We start from the raw sequence: 21,822 nt of genomic DNA, 5'->3' as shown, positions 1-21,822 counted from the left end.
ACTCCTGACCTCAGGTGATCTGCCCGCTTCAACCTCCCAAAGTGCTGGGATTACAGGCTTGAGCCACGGCACCAGGCAACATGCTAATTTTTGTATGTGTGGTAGAGACGGGGTTTCACTCCATGTTGGCCAGGCAGGTCTCCACCTCGATCTCAGGTGATCCACCGGACTCGGCCTCCCAAAATGCTGGGATTACAGGCCAGAGTCACCGCGACCGGCCTGCGTCCATGTTACTTAAAGTACAAAGTAACCTACAAAGTAACCGGCCAGGCGCGGTGGCTCACGCCTGAAATCCCAGCATTTTCAGAGGCCGGGGCAGGCGAATCACCTGAGGTCGGGAGTTGCCGAGACCAGCCTGACCAACATGGAGAAACCCCATCTCTACTAAAAAAAAAAAAAAAAAAAAAAAAAAAAAAAAATTAGCCAGCATGGTGGCACATACCTGTAATCCCGGCTACTCAAGAGGCTGAGGCAGGAGAATCGCTTGAACCTGGGAGGCGGAGGTTGTTGCAGTGAGCCGAGATCGCACCATTGCACTGTAGCCTGGGCGTCAAGAGCCAAACTCCGTCTCAAGAAAAAAAGATTACATCCTGGCACGGTGGTTCATGCCTGTAGTAGCAGCAGCGGTGGCAACCCCAGAACCTGTCCGTGCCACCAGCAGCGGCGAACCCCAGGGTCGGACGCCGCCACTGCGCCTAAATCAGGCGGTGGGACCTCAGCTGTGTGAGGGCGGGAACCTGCCGCAAAGCCTCATCCTGGCAGCTATACAGGGCCCAGAGGTCGCGAGCCTGCGCTGCCAGCGCGGGCCAAGGAAGAGCAGAGCCCAGGGTGGAAGGGCGGTGCACTCGGCGACTCTCAGCGGTCTGGGCCCAGCCCTGCAGCCTCCACCGTGGACTCAGGTGCAGCTCCCACCTGAACGTGGCACGCGGCAGCGGGGGCTCCAACCCGGACCCTGTCAGTGCCAGCAGCAGGGCGGATACTTGGGCCAGAAGCTTCCAGGGCGCCTAAGTGAGCGGGTCGGTCCCCAGCTGCAGGAGGGCGGGAATCGACGCTCAGCGCCGCCCTGGAGGCTGCACGGTGCCCAGTACCAGGGTCCAGCTCCTGGATCGCGGGTCGGGGAGGGGCCAGGGGCGGCTATGTCAAGCAGGCCGTGTTGCAGGGCGCCCCACACGTTCCGCTCCAGGGAGGCCCGCCAGCCCGGCAGCGCCTCAGCGGCCGGTGCCACCTGCACGCGGTGCCCGGTGGAGCGCGGCCAGGGCGCGTGTCTCCTCAGCCTGCTGAGCTGCGCGTGAGCTGCTGCTGTAACGCTCTAACGTTAGAGCAGCTAACGGCTCTGCTCAGAATTTCTCCCGACAGAGGCCGGAGTGTTCAAGAGCTTGGCGATACAGAAATTTCTGCTGGTGTTGGGGCGGGTGCGGGAACTGAAGACGGGCGAGTGCGAGCCGGGGGCGGGTGCTGGGGAAGGGTAAGCGGGAAGCGAGGGCGAGGGGTAGGGGCTGGGGAAGGGCGAGCGGGAGGCGCGGGCTCTCTCTAGCAGGGGGCTGCAGCCATGAAGAGGCTCTTAGCTGCCGCTGGCAAGGGCGTCGGGGCCCGGAGCCCCCGAACGCCTTCAGCGAACTGGTGTACACTGAGAAGGACTACGGGACCATCTACTTCGGGGATCTAGGGAAGATCCATACAGCTGCCTCCCGGGGCCAAGTCCGGAAGCTGGAGAAGATGACAGTAGGGAAGAAGCCCGTCAACCTGAACAAAAGAGATATGAAGAAGAGGTACCAGGCCCTGCCTGAGCCGGGGCTGCAGGAGGAGGAGGCGGCTGTGGGAGGATCGCCCCTTCAGAGTGGGGGCTGGGGGTCCTGGGGACGAGGGGAGCAGGTGCAGGAGTGGCGGGAGATGGGGCGGCCGTCCTGGGCCCCGAGGTCTTGATCTTCTTCCCGGGAAGGCCCCCCAGGCCTTGGATGGGGGCGCCCTGCAGGGCGGAGGGCCCAGGCCACCTTAAAATCAACCCCAAACTTTAGCTGCTTTCTCCTTCACTCCCACTTCCTCTCACAGAGCACTGTGTAGAAAATTTTAAAGTGATTAAACTCACAAAATTAAGTACATACAGGGTTTTACTTTTAATGTACAGGTTTTAAAAGATAATGTTAGATACACTATGAAATGGTGCATAATGAAATAATTCCCATAATATATGACCTTCTTGGCTAAAAATTCTTTGGATAAAGTCCAATGTCCATTTTGATATCAATGAATGTCTATGTAAATATGTTCTTTGCTGAGGGACCTTAGAAGGAAACTTCGAGGTGGGAAGATGGTTTATGTTCTTGAATTTAAGAAGACTCATTTTTCTCAAGATGCGACTTACCAGTTTTACATAAACCAAATAAAGCTATTAACGTTTTAACATTTTTAAAATTACACAGGCTTTTACTGTTGTGATGACATTTTAAATATTTTGTAATGGAGTAGAAAAGTCTTGCCCTTCTAGATATCAAAATGCGCTATTAATTTGCACAAAATGGGCCAGGAGCGGTGGCTCACGCCTGTAATCCCAGCACTTTGGGCGGCCGAGGCGGGTGGATCATCTGAGGTCAGGAGTTCAAGACCAGCCTGGCCAATATGGTGAAACACCGTCTCTACAAAAATACAACAATTAGCTGGGCCTGATGTCGGGTGCCTGTAATCCCAGCTACTTGGGAGGCTGAGGCGGGAGAATTGCTTCAACCTGGTAGGTGGAGGTTGCAGTGAGCCGAGATCCCACCATTGCAATCCAGCCTAGGTGACAGAGTGAGACTCTGTCTCAAAAAAAAAAAAAAAAAAAAATCACAGATTGTTTGCTAACAGCTGAAAAGACAGGTAAATGAATACAACAGAATAGAAAATCCAGAAACACCCAAACATATGTAAGAATTTAGAACTTGATAATGATCACAAGGATCATTATCCTTGTGGAAAAGAATTAGTTTCGTAATTCTTTTAGGAATATGAATTATTAGGAAAAGAATTAGTTTCATAAGTGAAATGCCTGCTTTTTGGAGAAAACTAGATTTTTATGGCACAAAATAAGTTCCTGATGGAATATAGATTAAAAATTTTTAATATACAAAAGATAAAAATACCAGAAAAAACATAAATGCCTATTTACACAGATACATTTTTATGTTGACAAAACCTTTCTAAGAAGCTCAGAAGCAAGCATTCTGAAGAGTCATTTAGTAAAACAAAAATTAAATCGCCCTGCATATGAGAAAAAATAAAAGGCAGCATACTTGTAAAATATTTACTACTCATGTATGTGTGTGTGTATACATATTAGAATTAAAAATCTTCCTTTTATAGAGAATTCACTCAAATCAATAGAAAACCCTCTAATTTAAAATTGGGCAATTTAAGTTAGAGATCTAAATTGCAGATCTAAAAAAGTACTTGGCCTCTAATTTAAAACTGGGCAAAGTCCTTTTTTAAGATCTGCAAGTAACCTATGCATACAGGAAACAATATTAGTGTTCCTGGTTAGAGAAGGCATTTAAGTTAAAAGAGGAAGCAAATACTGTTTTCTATCCACAAAGTTTGTGAGGATAAAAAGCAGTGATATTTATAGTACTCCTTAAAGTGTAAGTTGCAGGTGAGTTTTCAAATAAACAATTTGATGGTAAGTACCATATTTAAAAAATTGTATATGCCCATTAGTGATCCATTCTATTATACTAAAATATTTTTAGAAAATAATGCAACATACACACAATTTCTTTTCTGAGCACTGCTTAAAATATCAATGTATTAAAAAGAATCCATTTAATGGCTTTTATAAATACATTTCAGTGAGTTTACAGCATGGGATAATATGTGACCACTCAAGGTAGAAACATATACAGAAGTATGTTGACATTTGAAAATGTATTTTGGTGTACCAAGTGAGGGTAAAATTCAGTTTGACTATACATACAGACTATGGTCTTGTGTTATCTGAAATTATGTCCAAAATATGATAAAATTTGCTATTTGAGGATACTCGTTTTAATATAAAATGTTTTTCCTTTTTATTATCTTTGATTTCTGCATTGAACATGTACGATGCTATTAGTAAACGTTTATTATTAATGAAATAATTTTTGGGAAGAGCAGCAATATGTATTTTGCACAGATGAAAATAATTTCTCACTTTCTATATTTTATTTTTTTTGTGCATTTGTATATTCTGTGAACTTTTAGCATCTTCAGAAGAGAATCTTTTTATCTCTGCTTATTGATTTACATATACATTTTATTAAACACATTTTTATTATATATAGGCTTATTACATATATGTCAATAACTATAGATTAATCATTTTAGTGTAGTTTTATTATTAGAAAAATAAAATGACAAATATAAGTGCTTTATTTATAGCAGTTTTTTAAGATATTGTACTTCCCAACTGTATTTATCCTTTCTTTTAATCCATTTATCACATGTGTAAGCTGGATGCCTATTATGTAGAAGATACATTCTATTAACTCTCAAGACCTTTTCATCCTTAAAAATTTCATGTTTACCTGCTCAGCCTGAGCAAAGTGAGAGATTTAAAATTGGAGTATTAGGACTGAATCTCAATTAAGCTTTTCCTCTCATCTTTCAAACAAAAACACTTCTGAAGTGAGAAACGAGTAAAAGATAACTACCAACCAGGATTTTGGAAATTTATAACAGCTCTAAATAGTAATATTAATCATCAAAAATACCTAATTTACATGCATTCTATAAATCTAAATATGAATTTCCATACATTCTGTAAATCTAAATGTGGAATAAAATGAGCCATACCTATTTATTTGAATCCAAAGTTTTCTTTGGCTTGAAGTTTTTAAAATCTTGAAGAAGCAGTTTGTTTTAACAATTTGTTGTTTTTATTTCAACTCTCCTATTGTGTAGTCCTCTAAAAAGCTAAAATTTCTTTCAGTGTTAATCCTGTGACTAGGACTGCCATCGTCCTGTTGTATATACCGTATTCCACTTCTTGGAAGACACTGTGAATTGTGTGATGCCTCTTTATTTTATGCACCAATTAAAGATTGTTTAAATTTCTGCCAAATATAGTTGTAATAAATAATGAATTATAAATGGCATTTCAATGTCAGAGATGTTAAAATATGAGCAATTGAGCATCTTAGAATCATTAAAATACTGTGTTATCTCTAACCTTTAAAACACACCACGAAGTAGGCATAATTGCACCATTTTACTTAAAATGTTTTCTTTATTAAGTAGTAGTAATAATTATAATATCTAACAATTACTTAGCTGTTACATGTACTAGGAACTCTCCAAAATACTTTGCATAGATTCTCAATGAGGCATCACAGTGATGTCCTGTGAGATAACTGCTGTATTCATCTCCATTTTATTGATGAGAAAATCGAGGTGCAGAAAGTTTAAGTGACAGCTAGAAAGTGAAAGACCTTAAAGTAATATTCAAGCTCAAGTTGAACTGAATCCAAAGGCCAAGCTCTTTGTATTCAAACAGGCCACTCTTTCATTAATGCGGTGAGTAATAAGAGAACGAATGTTGTACTTTCTTCAGGAGAATATTAAATATTTGTTTTGAAGGCAGAGAAAGAGCATGGTATTTAATGTTTACAATTACCTAAATCGTTGTATGTTTTGAGACAGTGGGCTATACTTTGCCTAAAAGTCCTCTCACTCTCGTAGGACTGCTCTACACTGGGCCTGTGTCAATGGCCATGCAGAAGTAGTAACATTTCTGGTAGACAGAAAGTGCCAGCTTAATGTCCCTGATGGCGAAGGGAGGACACCTCTGATGAAGGTAAATAGTAGCCAGTTTTTTCAGCGGGAGATGGATTTGGTTTAAATACATAGAATAAAAATGAATTTAGTTGAAATACAACTAGTTTGTGAAACCTGTGGAATACTTATTTTGATTTCCTATAATTTATAATGTACTTCTTGCTTTAATACTGACAGGCTCTACAATGCGAGAGGGAGGCTTGTGCAAATATTCTCATAGATGCTGGTGCTGATCTAAATTATGTAGATGTGTATGGCAACACGGCTCTCCATTATGCCGTTTATAGTGAGAATTTGTTAATGGTGGCAACACTGCTGTCCTATGGTGCAGTCATTGAGGTGCAAAACAAGGTAGACATTAACCAATGTTATTTTCAAAATATTTGAAATCCATTTGTTTTAATGTTAACATATGTAAGGCTTTTATATTTGGAAACACAAACATTCCTTGAGTGAAAATAATTTGAAAGAACTTAATTGTCTAAGATTTAACCTTAAATATTAATTTTTTAAAAGAACTATTAGAGAGTATGGCTTTTCTGTGCATTTATGATAAATATTTGAATTTGTTAAAGGTAAAACTTTTTCAAATATTCTTTCCTACCCAAGTTTTTTTTTTCTTTCCAATTAGTGTAAAACTACAGGAAAGCAAAATTTGCCTGTGTAAATTGAGTCAACATGTAAAATTTAGGAGACGTGCAGAAATCTGGATTTCCTCTTAAAGGATGGAATCTGGTGTCTCTTGAGCACATATGACTGTTTGGTATGCTAAGACGACGTTCTAGCTTTACACAAAGCATGTTTCCAGTTTGCCACTGTGCCCACCTAGTTACATCACTTACTGAACTTACCTCTTTTGCCTCTGTAAATATTTCAGTTATCAATTCCTCTCTCATAGTATATTTTGGTAAAGGTTTCAAGGTATTCAAGACAGTTGATAGCTGTTTATAATATATAGTTTATATTTTACATTAATTCATTAATACTGGGGTTGACTTCTAGAATTTAGAAGACTTTTTAAACAATGATTTTTCTGTATATAAACCATAAATAATAATCTTTTATTAGAATGCCTTTAAGCCTTTTTAGATTAATCATGGTTGTATTTGAATAGGTTATGCATATTGCAGAAAATATTATATCCTTCTTCTTAGAATTGTCCCTTAAAATTCAATTGATTTAGGGGCTTCTGTTATGCTAATCCACATAGATGAGTTAGAACTTTCATTAATAAGCCATTTTATTCATATTTTTGATATTTTTCCAAAAATTAAGTAGCAATTACAATAGCAACCAGAATAAAAATGGATTATTGCATTGAAAGAAGTAGATATGCATTAGGATCCTAGGATTATCATTATAATTGAGAATAAACTTTTATACTGAATTTCTAATAGCCGAGAAAAAATTCTATTGTCTTGTAATAGGAGAAACCTCATGGACCATTTAGTAATAAGCAGTCAAAGTTCATTTGAAGCCAATCTCTTTCGATTTAGAGCCACTTCCTTAGTGACCCATTTAGAGCAGGAGTGCCTGACATTGGCATCTGGGATCTTGGGATTATTGATAGAACAGAATCAAGACAGTTTGTATCACCTACAGGAAATCTCCATTTTTCTTGGGAAGCTTTCAAAACTGTATCCCTGAAATTCTGATTTGTCCAATGTTAATCTCTGCCACAAAAATATATTGTCAAATAAGTATTTAGGCAAAGTTCAAGTCATTTATTGAATAATGGACATTTAGTTCACAGTTTTATAATATTTCTTGAACATAGATAATGGTGGAATCTGTTGGGGTACAGTGCTTCTGGTAAGGTAATTATTCTTTGGAATATAGTTTAAGAAACACTGCTCTAGAAGTAATATTATAGATTACTCATTTAGTCAAAAACAAAGTATTTACTACTATGTCTTAGGGTTTAAGGATATAGAGATAAAAGATACAGCCCTTGCCCTCATGAAGCTCTTGGTTTAGATGGGAAACCATAAAATCATTACAATATAATGATTTTTGGAGATAACCAGAATTAATGTGGTGATGCAGACGCTGAATATTTACAAGGGAAGGTGCAGTGCATGGGAAAGCACAGAAAAAGGAGAAAGAGGGGACTGCTATTGATTTACTTGATTTACTTTCTACTTTATGTGTTTAAGTTAATAGGATATTATATAAGGTATTCAGTTCAGCTGAGAAATATGTAATTTCATGAATTATAAATTGTTCTGCTATTTTACAGGCTAGCCTCACACCCCTTTTACTGGCCATACAGAAAAGAAGCAAGCAAACTGTGGAATTTTTACTAACAAAAAATGCAAATGCAAACGCATTTAATGAGTCTAAATGGTATGGTAGTTCTTTTTTTTTTTACTAAAAAACACTTGACTAGTGTTCTAGAGTAATAATGCTCAAGTCAGAAATATTAAATTAACAACATTTAGTTAAAATTATTAGATTATAGTGAAACATATCAACACAAATTATCAGAAGAAAAGCAATTATTTGGACTCGTCAACATAAAAAACAGTATATAGTAGGACTTATCTTCTCTTATTATATTGACTGATTCTTATTTGTAATCTGATGATTTTGGTTGCATTATTTTCTATTAGCTAATGTGGTTCTTCATCAGTTTTAAGAAGTATGAACTTTTTTAGTTTGCTTTATAATTCAATATTGAATTATTAACAGTTTTATAGTATTTTTCTAACTTCTCTTTTTTATACACTTTTTTAATTTCTTTTTTATTATTATTATACTTTTAAGTTTTAGGGTACATGTGCACAATGTGCAGGTTTGTTACATATGTATACGTGTGCCATGTTGGTGTGCTGCACCCATTAACTCGTCATTTAGCATTAGGTATATCTCCTAATGCTATCCCTCCCCCTTCCTTCCCCCCACCCCTCAACAGTCCCTGGTGTGTGATGTTCCCCTTCCTGTGTCCATGTGTTCTCACTGTTCACTTCCCACCTATGAGTGAGAACATGTGGTGTTTGGTTTTTTGTCCTTGCAATAGTTTGCTGAGAATGATAGTTTCCAGCTTCATCCATGTTCCTACAAAGGACATGAACTCATCATTTTGTATGGCTGCATAGTATTCCATGGTGTATATGTGCCACATTTTCTTAATCCAGTCAATCATTGTTGGACATTTGGGTTGGTTACAAGTCTTTGCTATTGTGAATAGTGCTGCAATAAACATACGTGCGCATGTGTCTTTATAGCAGCATGATTTAGAGTCCTTTGGGTATATACCCAGTAATGGGATGGCTGGGTCAAATGTTATTTCTAGTTCTAGATCCCTGAGGAATCGCCACACCGACTTCCACAATGGTTGAACTAGTTTGCATTCCCACCAACAGTGTAAAAGTGTTCCTATTTCTCCACATCCTTTCCAGCACCTGTTGTTTCCTGACTTTTTAATGATCGCCATTCTAACTGGTGTGAGATGGTATCTCATTGTGGTTTTGATTTGCATTTCTCTGATGGCCAGTGATGGTGAGCATTTTTTCATGTGTCTTTTGGCTGCATAAATGTCTTCTTTTGAGAAGTGTCTGTTCATACCCTTTGCCCACTTTTTGATGGGGTTGTTTGTTTTTTTCTTGTAAATTTGTTTGAGCTCATTGTAGATTCTGGATATTAGCCCTTTGTTAGATGAGTAGGTTGCAAAAATTTTCTCCCATTCTGTAGGTTGCCTGTTCACTCTGATGGCAGTTTCTTTTGCTGTTCAGAAGCTCTTTAGTTTAATTAGATCCCATTTGTCAATTTTGGCTTTTGTTGCCATTGCTTTTGGTGTTTTAGATGTGAAGTCCTTGCCCATGCCTATGTCCTGAATGGTATTGCCTAGGTTTTCTTCTAGGGTTTTTATGGTTTTAGGTCTAACATGTAAGTCTTTAATCCATCCTGAATTAATTTTTACACCTCATGCACTTTTTAAAAAATGCAATATTTGCTGGGCATGGTAGTTGTTGCCTGTTATCCCAGCAGTTTGGGAGGCCAAGGTGGTTGGATCACTTGAGGCCAGGAGTTTGAGACCGGCCTAGCCAATATGGTAAAACCGCATCTCTACTAAAAATACAAAAATTACTGCCATGGTGGCGCATGCCTGTAGTCCCAGCTACTCAGGGGACTGAGGCACGAGAATCGCTTGAACCCAGAAGGCAGAGGTTGCAGTGAGCTGAGATCATGCTACCACACTCCAGCCTGGGTAATAGAGCGAGATTCTGTCTCAAAGGAAAAAAAAAGCAATATTAAATAGAAACAGAAGTTTAAAACCATTTTGTCTTTAGGACGACTATTTGCTTTAATAAAGTTTTTTCTTTGAAGCATATTAATTTTAGGTTATCCCTATGTGACTGACTATTAATTGCTATCACCAGATACTGTGAATTTATTATTTTTTCATTTTTTTCATAGTGTATTTTTATTTTTAATTTGTATGGGTAGAGGGAAGAAAGACATCTTTAATCTGATTAATATTTTAGTTAATTAAGCCATAGGTGAGTGATAAAGAGAAAAGAGATAGGCTTTTGATTCACACAAGACTGAGTTTAATTTCTAGCTTCCTCACTTGATAGGTGTGACCTTGCAAACATTACATAATACCAAGTATGACTTTCTATGTGAAAAGGAGAATAATAATATGTGCTTTAAGGACGATTGTGTTGAAGTAACATTATAAATATCAACAGCATTTAATTCAGTGTCTCATACATTCTTATCAACATCATTAACTAAACTTACTATGACTACTACTAATATCATTATTCCTAATATTGTTTTAAGCCTTCAGATTGCTCTCTCTTGTCTGACTTCTAGCTGATTTTGAAGTACAAAATATTATATCAGACTAAGGAAGAAATAGATAATTCTTCCCTTAAATCTTTGCCTCTTTTAGGTTAGTGAACAAATCATAATTCCTTGCCCCTCAAGGGACTTTATGTTAGCCAATTCTAGTATGCCATACCCCAGTGGGACATGAGTCTTTTTGCCCCTTCCTTTTAGATTTGGTGGTGATTTGCAAGGATAAACACTTGAGCACTCAAGATACTTATGTTTGTTAGTACATGTAAATGGTTAATTCTACACTGATAGGCACATATTAAATTGATTCTGCTCGTAATAAGTTATCTCTTTGTTATTTTAGCACAGCCCTCATGCTTGCCATATGTGAAGGCTCATCAGAGATAGTTGGCATGCTTCTTCAGCAAAATGTTGACGTCTTTGCTGAAGACATACATGGAATAACTGCAGAACGTTATGCTGCTGCTTGTGGAGTTAATTAGTAAGTGTTTACATTTAAAGGCTAGGTGAGATTTTATAGTTTGTTTCAGGTAGTTTTTGAAAGACAATGACTTAGTTCACTTCATCAGCCAGAAACTAGGCAAAAAGCCAGACTAGTTAGAAGGAGTACTGGGTCCAGGATTCTTTATTTTAGGACTTTCAACAACTTTATCCCTAGGGATCCTAATGTTGACTGCTTGATTTGAAGTATAACCCCTAGGCTCGGGATAAACACAGTGTCACAATTTTGATTTTTCTAATTAGTTATTTGGGTCTGGAAATGTCCACTTCGGCAGAAGACCTGATAGTGTCCCCTGGGGGCTGTCTTCCATACCTTAATACTTGAATTTTTAAAAGGAATCTAAGGGGTTCCTTAAGTCCAAGGAAGACATTCATTTTGCATAAGTCAGAAGGATTGGGGGGGACACGGCCATTCTCTTCATTTTGTTGTTTCCATTGATTCTGTTGCTGTGCCGTTGCCATTGAAACTGCTTCTGCAGTCTGGTAATGATTGACCTTTGTGACCAGGATGCCCTTACTAACACAGATCCCTCAGTTTTCATGGTGATCCATATGTAGACTTCAAAGTTATTACAGTTTTTTAAAGTTCACATACATATTCTCAGCCATTGTTTCCAAAGTACCAGCACCCTGCTCTGGCAGCTAGGACTTTTATCTTTTGCCACACACATAGTGAGCAAATTGACCATTCTCCTCCCACTCAAAACCTGATGTGAAACCCACATCTTAGCCCGGACTTGGCCTAGACCTTCATGATAAGTTATCATTTGAGTGACTTTTTCTATTTTCTCTAGCAAATATTAGTTGTGAAAGTTTAAGACTGTACGACAGGTTGAAATACTGTTACAGGAAGAAATTAGAGATCCATTTTTATTTTGTTACCATATCTATATTCCTGGCACTTTATATCCCGTGTAGCACCGTTTTATAGGTAGTGGAAGGTCTCATCTTATTCTGTAAAATCCCATGTCATCTTTCCAAAGTTGTAGTGGGTTCCAACTTGTGGTTGTTCCCTCAAGTGATTCCCTTTTCCTGAAAGTAAAAATCTTCCATGTTACTTGCATCTTTACCTCGAGTTTTTAAAATGTTTTCAAATTCTGCATTACCATGAAGCCATTCAATAGACTTCAGTCTATCTCAAGTAAGTTGCTTAGATTTAACAGAGCTAAGCCTCATCCATCACTGATCGGTCTTCACATATAAAAGTAGGGATTTGTGCTGGTGTCAGGGGTACATATACTAAAATTGAAACAATGTCAAGAAGGTTAGCATGGTCCCTGCACAAGGATGACACACAAATCTGTGAAGTGTTGCATATTTCTTGCAGTCCCCAAAAGGACATTTGACTAACTAGCTCCAAGGAAATGGTGTGAATCAAAGCAAAATGGGTGACACCCAGGATTGCAGTTGTGATTTTCATACAAAAAATATTTATGTAAGGTGATCTATGAAATGAGATGTGGTAACACATAGGATCTTGTGTGCAATATGTTGTTAGTAGGCCTCTCAGAAATGAGAAAATACCAACTTGCATCTTGTTTGTGGAACTTACAAAAAATAAAGGTAGGGTTTTGTGTTCCACAGCAGCTGGAAATGAACATCATGACTTAAGCATCATTCTAACAAAGATTTGTTGATTCAGGTTTAAGGAGGTAGATAAATAGTAGTAGTAGTCCAAGCCAGGTGCTGAGATCTGTTAGTTTTCTGCCCTTGGTGTGATTGATGAGGTCGGTAATAGAGGATAATCAGGTTATCCAATGTAATGAATTAATATATTTACAAATAAATTTCATTACAAATTATAAAATAGCTTAGATGCCTTGAATTACAAGCCACAAAGAATAGAACATCTAATAACCAAAAGTAGGAATTAATAACAGAAAACTGCAACATTTCAACATTACAACCTATGAAGAAACACTTTTTTAAAAAAAATTAAATTTATTTTTTGTAGAGACAGGGTCTCCCTGTGTTGCCCAAGCTGGTCTTGAACTTCTGGGCTCAAGCAATCCCCCTGTCTCAGCATCCTAAAGTACTTGCATCACAGGCATGAGCCACCGCACCAGGCCAACACATTGGGTTTTATTGGGAATTTTAAAATAGTTTCAGCAATAAGATTCAAGAATAAATTATTTCATTGCTTCACTATTTCTTTGAGCATTTTAAAAATGTTATCTTGTTTAATCTTTGTAATAACCTAGTGAAATAAGTCTCTAAAATCCTCATTTTTAGAAGACATTGAGCCTAAGAGAAGCAACTTGTTCAAGAAAAAATACCTGTTGGTAACTGCGCTAGGACTTTTTCTGAGTTAGGGACATTTTCCATTAAGCCAAGCTAACTCTAGTTAATTTACTGAGTTATACTGCCCTCAATTCATGAGTATTTCATCTTACTTTATTTATTATTTAATTAGAAGCTTAATAAGTTCATAGAGCTTACAGACTTAAAGTCTGTGAAATAAGTAACGTTCTGATGTTAGCTCTGATATCGTCTGAAATACTCTAAGAACTTAATAAATTTGGTAAATGTTTTTTATATCTTGTTAAAATAGTAATTTTATTTATTACATTTTTATACATAGCATTCATCAACAACTTTTGGAACATATACGAAAATTACCTAAAAATCCTTAAAATACCAATCCAGGTAAGACTTCGGATAGCAAACTACTCTTGATGGTGCTACCATAAGATTATGGAAGTGCTGATCACAAAAAAGCAATTCAAAAAGCAATGTGCAAATAGCATGTGTTTACATATATACATATATGTGGGTGTGTGTGTATATATAATGTATACATAGCTTTGATTTATTTTTTTAATTTATTATTCAGAATTATTTAAGAATTTAGGTGTAGGTAGTTTATAATCTCAAAAAATATTATCTGAAAAAATATTTAATTATGGTCCCTAAAATCCTATATAATATTTTGTGTATATAGGTAACACAATTTTTAAGTTTGTATATTGTATGATTCCTCAATTGTCATAACAACTTAGACTTGTTATACAATGTATAACCCTTGGTGTGATTGATGAGCTCAGTAATAGGGGATGATCAGGTCATCCACTTTAATGAATTAATATATTTATAAATAAATGTTATTACAAATTATAATTAGTTTACATGCCCTGAATTACAAGCCACAAAGAATTGAACATCTAATAATGGAGAGTAGGAATTAATAACAGAAAACTGTAACATTTGAATATTATAACCTGCAGGGGTCTATCCTGCAGACCCCGGCTGCATGACGGATGAGACACATACCCAGACACCCATATTCAGTGAAAGAGCAGCAAGGGTTCTGAGACCATTACAGACACCAAGGAAGGCACTGTAAGGAGTCAGCAGCCACAACCCTGGCAGGCTGGCCCTGTGGGCATTTATTAGCAAAGTTTTAATGACAAAGGCTTTGAGTCAACATACCTGTGGGTAATTAATCTGGTCACCCCACCCCAGGAGAGCCATCCTGCCCATGGGTGATCAAAGGGGAGTCTTAAGACTGCATGAGTAAACAAGCTATTTAGATAAACTACTCTACTTTCCTTTGTACCCACTTTAGGTTATTTACTCAAGGTAAGGATTAGACTGCTTTCAGCCATAACCCTATCTTGAGACTTTTACAAAACTTTCTGGCCTTCCAAGGAGATTTGTGTCTATGTCCTATAATGTCATCTTAAAATGTTTCCCACGAGCCTGATGAACTCACACAATAAGCTATGAAGAAACATGGTTTTATTTATTTATTTATTTATTGTAGAGACAGGGTCTTCTTATGTTGCCCAGGCTGGTATTGAACTTCTGGGCTCTATTTAATTTTTACAATAAATGGTTTGCATTTAGTAAATGAGAGTTAATTACAGTTGAATCTTGAGCAATATGAGAGTTAGGGTGCTGATCCCCCATGCAGCTGAAAATCTGCTTCATATGAAAATCTGTTTCTTTTGACTCCTCCAAAACTTTGCTAATATTCCACTGTTGACCTGGAGCCTTATTGAAAGCATAAACAGTCAATTAAACACATAGTTTCTATTTTATATGTACTATATACGGTATTCTTACAATAAAGTGAGCTGGAGGAAAGAAACTGTTATAAGGAGGAAAAAATATATTCACTATTTATTAAGTGGAAGTCAATTATTATACATAAAGGTCTTCATTCTTACTGCCTTCATGTTGAGTAGTCTGATAAGGAGAAGGCAGAGGAGAGATTTGTCTTGCCATCTTGCAGTGGGAAAGGAAAAGAAAAATCTATTAGTGGGCTCCTAGAGTGAAAACCCTTATTCAAGGATCAACTGTGTGACAAAGTGACTTGTGTCACTAAAAAAGTAACTATCTTTAGAATTTGGAATTTAATAATACTTTTCTGGCACCATAAACAAATGTCAGCAAGAATTACAAAACTTAGCCAGGGTGCATCAGTACCAATAGGAGATTATCTTTCAAAGATACCTACTGAGTGCAGAAGTCAGAAAAGCAATTCTTTGTTGAGAAGCGCAGGTTATGTTACATAGTCTTGTACCAACAAGGTCTCACTATTATCAACTTCATTCCATCTAAGTTGAAACCAAATAAGATATATTTACTTCATTAGAGCAAGGTATGTTGTTCTATCTACTGGATAATTAGTGTGTTAATAGTAATTTTGTTACAGCAAGATACTCTAATAGCCAAAATATTATCATTATAAATATTCAAATAGCTTAACTCTAAACACAAAAAATTATTAAAAAATTACAAAAACTTTTCACAATAATGAAAATGCTACTGTGATACCTAAATGTGACACAATGCATTGTACAATATGAACTGTATGAGCACATCTTTATTATATATTTATCAAAGGACCTCTATAAGTTAGGTTTGGCAAGTTGCAGGAGACAAAGATGGAATACACATAGTTTGGGTCTTTAAGGTGCTCATAATACAGAAGAGCTGTGCCTATTGAATTTCTGCATTTTTCCAACAGAATTTCCTTAAAAATGTTTTTTATTCGTTTATCTGCTTGTCCACTTAACAAATAACTGTCAGCTATCTTTAAGGTACTAAGTATCTTCCTTGTTATTATCATTGTCTTTTTTATTTGCTTCTTTATTAAGATACTAAGCATTTTTCTTCTTATTATTATCTTTTTTATTATTTATTACTTTATTTAGTGTTTACTCTGTGCCAGAACCCCTTTTGGAGCTTATAATTATTACTTACTATGTCATGCCATTACCATATTCAGCATGTGTCAGAAATTTTATATCCAAGGTGAAGAATTAAAGCTTTAAAATGTTTGGTAGTGTCCAGGCACAGTGGCTCACTCCTGTAATCCTAGCACTTTGGGAGGCCAAGGCAGATGGATTGCTTGAGCTCAGGAGTTTGAGACTAGCCTGACTAACATGGTGAAACTCGTCTCTACTAAATACAAAAAATTAGCCAGGTGATGTGGCCTGTGCCTGTAATCCCAGCTACTTGGGAGGCTGAGGTAGGAGAGTCGCTTGAGGTAGGAGAATCGCTTGAATTGCATTGAGCTGAGATCATGCCACTGCACTCTAGCCTGGGTAACAGAGCAAGACTCCATCAAAAAAAAGAGAAGAGAGAAAAGAAAAGTTTGGTAATATTTAAGGAAAGCATACAGAATAAGTAGAAGTTTGCCAGGTGAAGTCAGGAGGATGATATTTAAGCAGAAAGAAAATTTAACCAGATTGTGTGTTTGGCAGAAGGAACATCTACAGGAACACCTGATGAGGCTGCACCCTTGGTGGAAAGAACACCTGACACGGATGAAAGCTTGGTGGAAAAAACACCTGACGAGGCTGCACCCTTGGCGGAAAGAACACCTGACACGGATGAAAGCTTGGTGGAAAAAACACCTGACGAGGCTGCACCCTTGGCGGAAAGAACACCTGACATGGATGAAAGCTTGGTGGAAAAAACACCTGACGAGGCTGCACCCTTGGCGGAAAGAACACCTGACATGGCTGAAAGCTTGGTGGAAAAAACACCTGATGAGGCTGCACGCTTGGTGGAGGGAACATCTGCCAAAATTCAATGTCTGGGGAAAGCAACATCTGGAAAGTTTGAACAGTCAACAGAAGAAACACCTAGGAAAATTTTGAGGCCTACAAAAGAAACATCTGAGAAATTTTCATGGCCAGCAAAAGAAAGACCTAGGAAGATCACATGGGAGGAAAAAGAAACATCTGTAAAGACTGAATGCATGGCAGGAGTAACACCTAATAAAACTGAAGTTTTGGAAAAAGGTACATCTAATATGATTGCATGTCCTACAAAAGAAACATCTACAAAAGCAAGTACAAATGGTAAGATGCTTGAGTGAACTTTGCAGGGTTTATTGGCACTTTGGGTTCCCTAGTGAAAAAAGTGTGATATGGGAGTTGTTGGGAATGACTTGAATATCTAAATAAGGCAAGCTTAGGCAACACTTTTTAATAGTGTAGAAATAAATAGATCTTATTCTGTAGGCCCTGGAAAAATTCTCACAATACTTCTGGTTGTAAATACTAGATGAACTAACTAACAGTGGCTAAAATCATAGGAACCAAAGTTGTTTTGGTAGTACAGGGATATCATAGGATCCCTTTTGTATTTTTTATTTTATTTTATTTATTTAGTTTTTGAGATGGAGTCTCGCACTGTTGCCCGGGCTGGAGTGCAATGGCGCGAGCGATCTCGGCTCACTGCAACCTCCGTCTCCTGGGTTCATGCAATTCTCCTGCCTCAGCCTCCCAAGTAGCTGGGATTACAGGCACCCACCACCACACCTGGCTGATTTTTTGTATTTTTAGTAGAGACAGGGTTCCACTATATTGGCCAAACTCCAACTCCTGACCTCGTGATAGCCCCGCCTTGGCCTCCAAAAGTGCTGGGAATTCAGGTGTGAGCTACTGTGCCCAGTCAGGATCCCACTTTTGGTTGGCTAATTAGCAACAGCTCCAATCATCATGCTCTCTCAAGACAATATTTAAAGGCTGGAAGGGCTGCTTTGTTCACATGTTTCTTTTAAATAGAGAGAAAACTTGGAAGCTTGCAATAATCTTCCTGTAACATTTTGTTGGCTGGATTATACCACATGCTCATTTCTAAGCCAGTCACTAGGAAAGCAAATGTAATTACTGTGATTAGCTTAGAAGAATGATTTCTATTTTTGAGATGGAATGGGGGGGTAATGGAATAATGAATATCTAAATAAACTTGTGTTTCTGCAGCAAAAAACGAATAAATAATTACTAGGCATAGGAAGCCAGCAATGTTTTCTGCAGGGATTCATTGGAAAAGTTTGAGCAGGGGAGTCACAAGATTGGATCTGAGCATCAGGGCATTCTGGTCGTGGTATAAGGCAGAGATTGGCAAACTTTTCCTGTAAAGTGCCAGATAGGAAATATGTTAGACCGCTGGGTGTGGTGGCTCACGCCTATAATCCCAGCAGTTTGGGAGGCTGAGGCATGTGGATCGTGAGGTTAGGAGTTCGTTCGAGAACAGCTTGGCCAATATGGTGAAGCCCCATCTCTACTAAAAATATGCAAAAGAGCCAGGCTTGGTGGCACGTGCCCGTAATCCCAGCTACTTGGGAGGCTGAGGGAGGAGAATTGCTTGAACCCAGGAGGCGGAGGCTACAGTGAGCTGAGATCGCACCGTTGCACTCCAGCCTGGGTGACAGAGCAACACTCCATCTGAAAAAAAGAAAAAGAAAAAGAAAAAGAAATATGTTAGGCCATGTGTCTCTATAACAGCTATTGAACTCTGCATTGTAGAGTGAAAGCAGCCATAGATAATGTGTGAGCAAATAGGCATGATTGCACTCCAAGAAAACTATGTATAAAAAACCATTTGGTAAGCTGAATTTGGCCTGTGATACACAGTTTGCTGGCCCTTCACATAGAAGATAGATGGAGGGTAATTACATAAAAAGATTTAAAGACAAAGTAAGCTTTTGTAGTAGTTCATGCTATAGTCTTTTTTTTTTCACCAATCTGTGGCCTAGTATCAATCTATTATGAAAATTTGACCCTTCCAGGGTAAAAGGAATCAAGTTCAGAAGCTCAATTTACAGATACAAACCTGTATGTCTTTCTTTGCCATTATTTTATTTTGATTTGTTTTACTGAATTTTTTTAACTTAAAAAATAACAATAGTAATTGGTAGGGTTTCTTTTTCACTGTGAAAGCCATCAGTTAAGGGGCCATGTCTAAGTAGGAAATATAAATATAAAATAATAAGTTTGTATTTCCAGTGTCACTGGAAAGATAAAGCAAGGGCAGAAAAGAGGTACAGTTAATATGGTTTAGTTATTATTGAGTTTAAAAAGCTAGGGGACAGAGAAAATCTCAGGTCTTAAGTTTACAGACTGTGCATGAGCATTTACAATGCTCATGGGGAAGGAGTAGAAAATTGTCAGGTCAGGGCTGGGCATGGTGCCTGTAATCCTAGCACTTTGGGAGGCCAAGGTGGGCAGATTATGAGGTCAGGAGATGGAGACCATCCTGGCTAACACGGGTGAAACCCCGTCTCTACTAAAAATACAAAAAATTAGCTGGGCGTGGTGGCAGGCGCCTGTAGTTCCAGCTACTCAGGAGGCTGAGGCAGGAGAATGGCATGAACCCAGGAGGTGGAGCTTGCAGTGAGCCGAGATCTCACCACTGCACTCCAGCCTGGGTGACACAGCGAGACTCCATCTCAAAAAAAAAAAAAAAAAAAAAGAAAAGAAAATTGTCAGGTCAGCAGAGAAGTGCAAATAGTCATGGGACAGACCAACCATTTTCTTTACATATTGAGTTCAATGAAACATTCATGTGGGATATTTTCTGTAGGTAATTGGTTTATACGTATTTCTAGCTGGAGATAGAACTCTGGAGATGTAGGCTTAGAATAATTTTATTATAATTATTAGGCAAAGCCATAGATCTCAATGAGCTTATCCATGATGCAGAAGATGTAGAATAAGAAGAAAGCCATTGACAAAACCCTGGGAGTATCAACATTTCACAGAGTCAGAAGACTTGGTAAAGGAGATTGAGCAGTGGCTAATGAAAAGTAGGAGAGGAGTTACTTTTAAATGTGAGAATTTCAAGCAGTAAGATTACTGAAAAGTCAATTAGATTTAACTTACAAGTTCTTCAGTGGTAATCTGTTCAAAAGAATTATTTTAGGGTTGTTAAGTATACTGTTGATATGGTTGATATTTCTGGTGTCGAAGAAAAAATCTCCCAAGATCCTACCTAACTTTTTGTAACTGAAGCAGCCAACATACCTAGGGTCTGGAAAATTGTCTAGACTGGTAAGTACACATGCCAATATTTTTCCAGAATTGTCAAAACCTAAGGGTAAAGTGTGAGGAAAAGTGTTGTCTTTTTTATCTGCTTCTTGTGGAGAGTGGAGATCTGTGTTGTGTCTCTCTCTCACACAAACATAAACAAACACACACAAATAAGTACAGTAATTCACCCTTATCCATGGGGGGTATTTTCTAAGACACCCGGTGAATGTCTGAAACTGTGGATAGTATGAAACCCTATATATACATGTTTTTTCTATATATGCATATTTATGATAGTTTAATTTATAAATTTGGCACAGTAAGAAATTAAGAATAACTCATGATAAAATAAAACAATAACAATACATTGTAATCAAAGTTAGGTGAATACGGTCTCTCAAAGTGTCTTGTATTGTACTCACCCTTCTTTTTCTTGTGATGACTGTGAGATGATATAATGCCTATGTGATGAGATGAAGTCAGGTGAATGAGGTAGGAGTTGTCATGTGGTGTTAGGCTACTAATTATTTCTGGCTATCTGACTACATATCAGAAGGTGGATCATCTGCTTCATGTGATGGTGGATCATTGAGCCATGACAATGTTGATGGTTGGGACTCAGAAACAGACCATTTTGATGACTAATGGGCAGATAGCACATGCAAAGGAATGATTCATGACCTGGGTGAGATGGAAAATGATGTCTTAATATTTCATCATACTCCTTAGAATGACACATTATTTAGAAATTATGACTTGCATATTTCTAGAATTCCCCATTTAATATTTTTGGACTATGGTTGACCATGAATAACTGAAATCACAGAAATCAAAACCATGGATATTATATTGTGAAATCTATGTTTGGTCTTCAACACTGTTTTCTGGCGTACAACTCATAGAATGTTTAGAATCTCCAAAGTGATGTCTTTGTATGCTAATAATTGAGTGATGGCTGGCAGTCCCTAGGTAGCTTCAGGATAGGAGCTGGTCACAAGAAAGAAGAAGACATGATGTGTTGGGACTTTCAGCCCCACCCCTCAACCTCCTAGGAGGTGAAGATTAGGTCAGTTACCAAGAGCCACAGATTTTTTTTATTCGTGCCTATGTAATAAAGCTTTCTTTAGAACCCAGAAGGACTGGGATCAGAGACCTTCCAGATAGCTGAACATATGGAAGTGTTTGGAGGCTGATGTGCCCTGGGAGGGCATGGAAGCTCCATGCCCCTTTCCTATAACTTGCTCTATGCATCTCTTCATGTGTCTCCTTTGTGATACCCTTCATAATAAACTGGTAAATGTGTTTCCCTTAGTATTTGGGGCACTCTAGTACGTTAATCAAACCCAAAGAGGGAGTCATGAGAATCCCAACTTGAAACCAGCTGGTTAGATGATTCAGAGATCCACATTTGCAACTGATGTGGGAGGGCAGTCTTGTGAGACTGAGCCCTCAGCCTGTGGGATCT

General features: G+C 38.2%; 1 protein-coding gene and 1 non-coding gene across 2 annotated transcripts in view; both read left to right on the top strand.

Annotated features, from left to right (window-relative positions):
* The first annotated feature begins 1,549 nt into the window (after positions 1-1,549).
* The window catches only part of LOC100971897 (ankyrin repeat domain-containing protein 30B), a 48,798-nt gene continuing 28,525 nt past the window's right edge, over positions 1,550-21,822 (top strand). The window contains 9 exon segments of the mRNA XM_055102790.1: positions 1,550-1,580; positions 1,583-1,769; positions 5,686-5,800; positions 5,959-6,132; positions 8,021-8,127; positions 10,931-11,068; positions 13,670-13,734; positions 16,800-16,828; positions 17,027-17,402. Of these exon segments, the coding sequence (XP_054958765.1) occupies positions 1,550-1,580; positions 1,583-1,769; positions 5,686-5,800; positions 5,959-6,132; positions 8,021-8,127; positions 10,931-11,068; positions 13,670-13,734; positions 16,800-16,828; positions 17,027-17,402 (1,222 nt within the window).
* On the top strand, positions 12,304-12,410 carry LOC129394642 (U6 spliceosomal RNA). Its single transcript, XR_008621984.1, has one exon. It is a non-coding gene; the product is annotated as a U6 spliceosomal RNA (small nuclear RNA).

This window comes from Pan paniscus, chromosome 17 (genome assembly GCF_029289425.2).
Source record: "Pan paniscus chromosome 17, NHGRI_mPanPan1-v2.0_pri, whole genome shotgun sequence".
NCBI lineage: Eukaryota > Metazoa > Chordata > Mammalia > Primates > Hominidae > Pan > Pan paniscus.
This window is presented reverse-complemented; position numbering and strand designations above follow the sequence as displayed.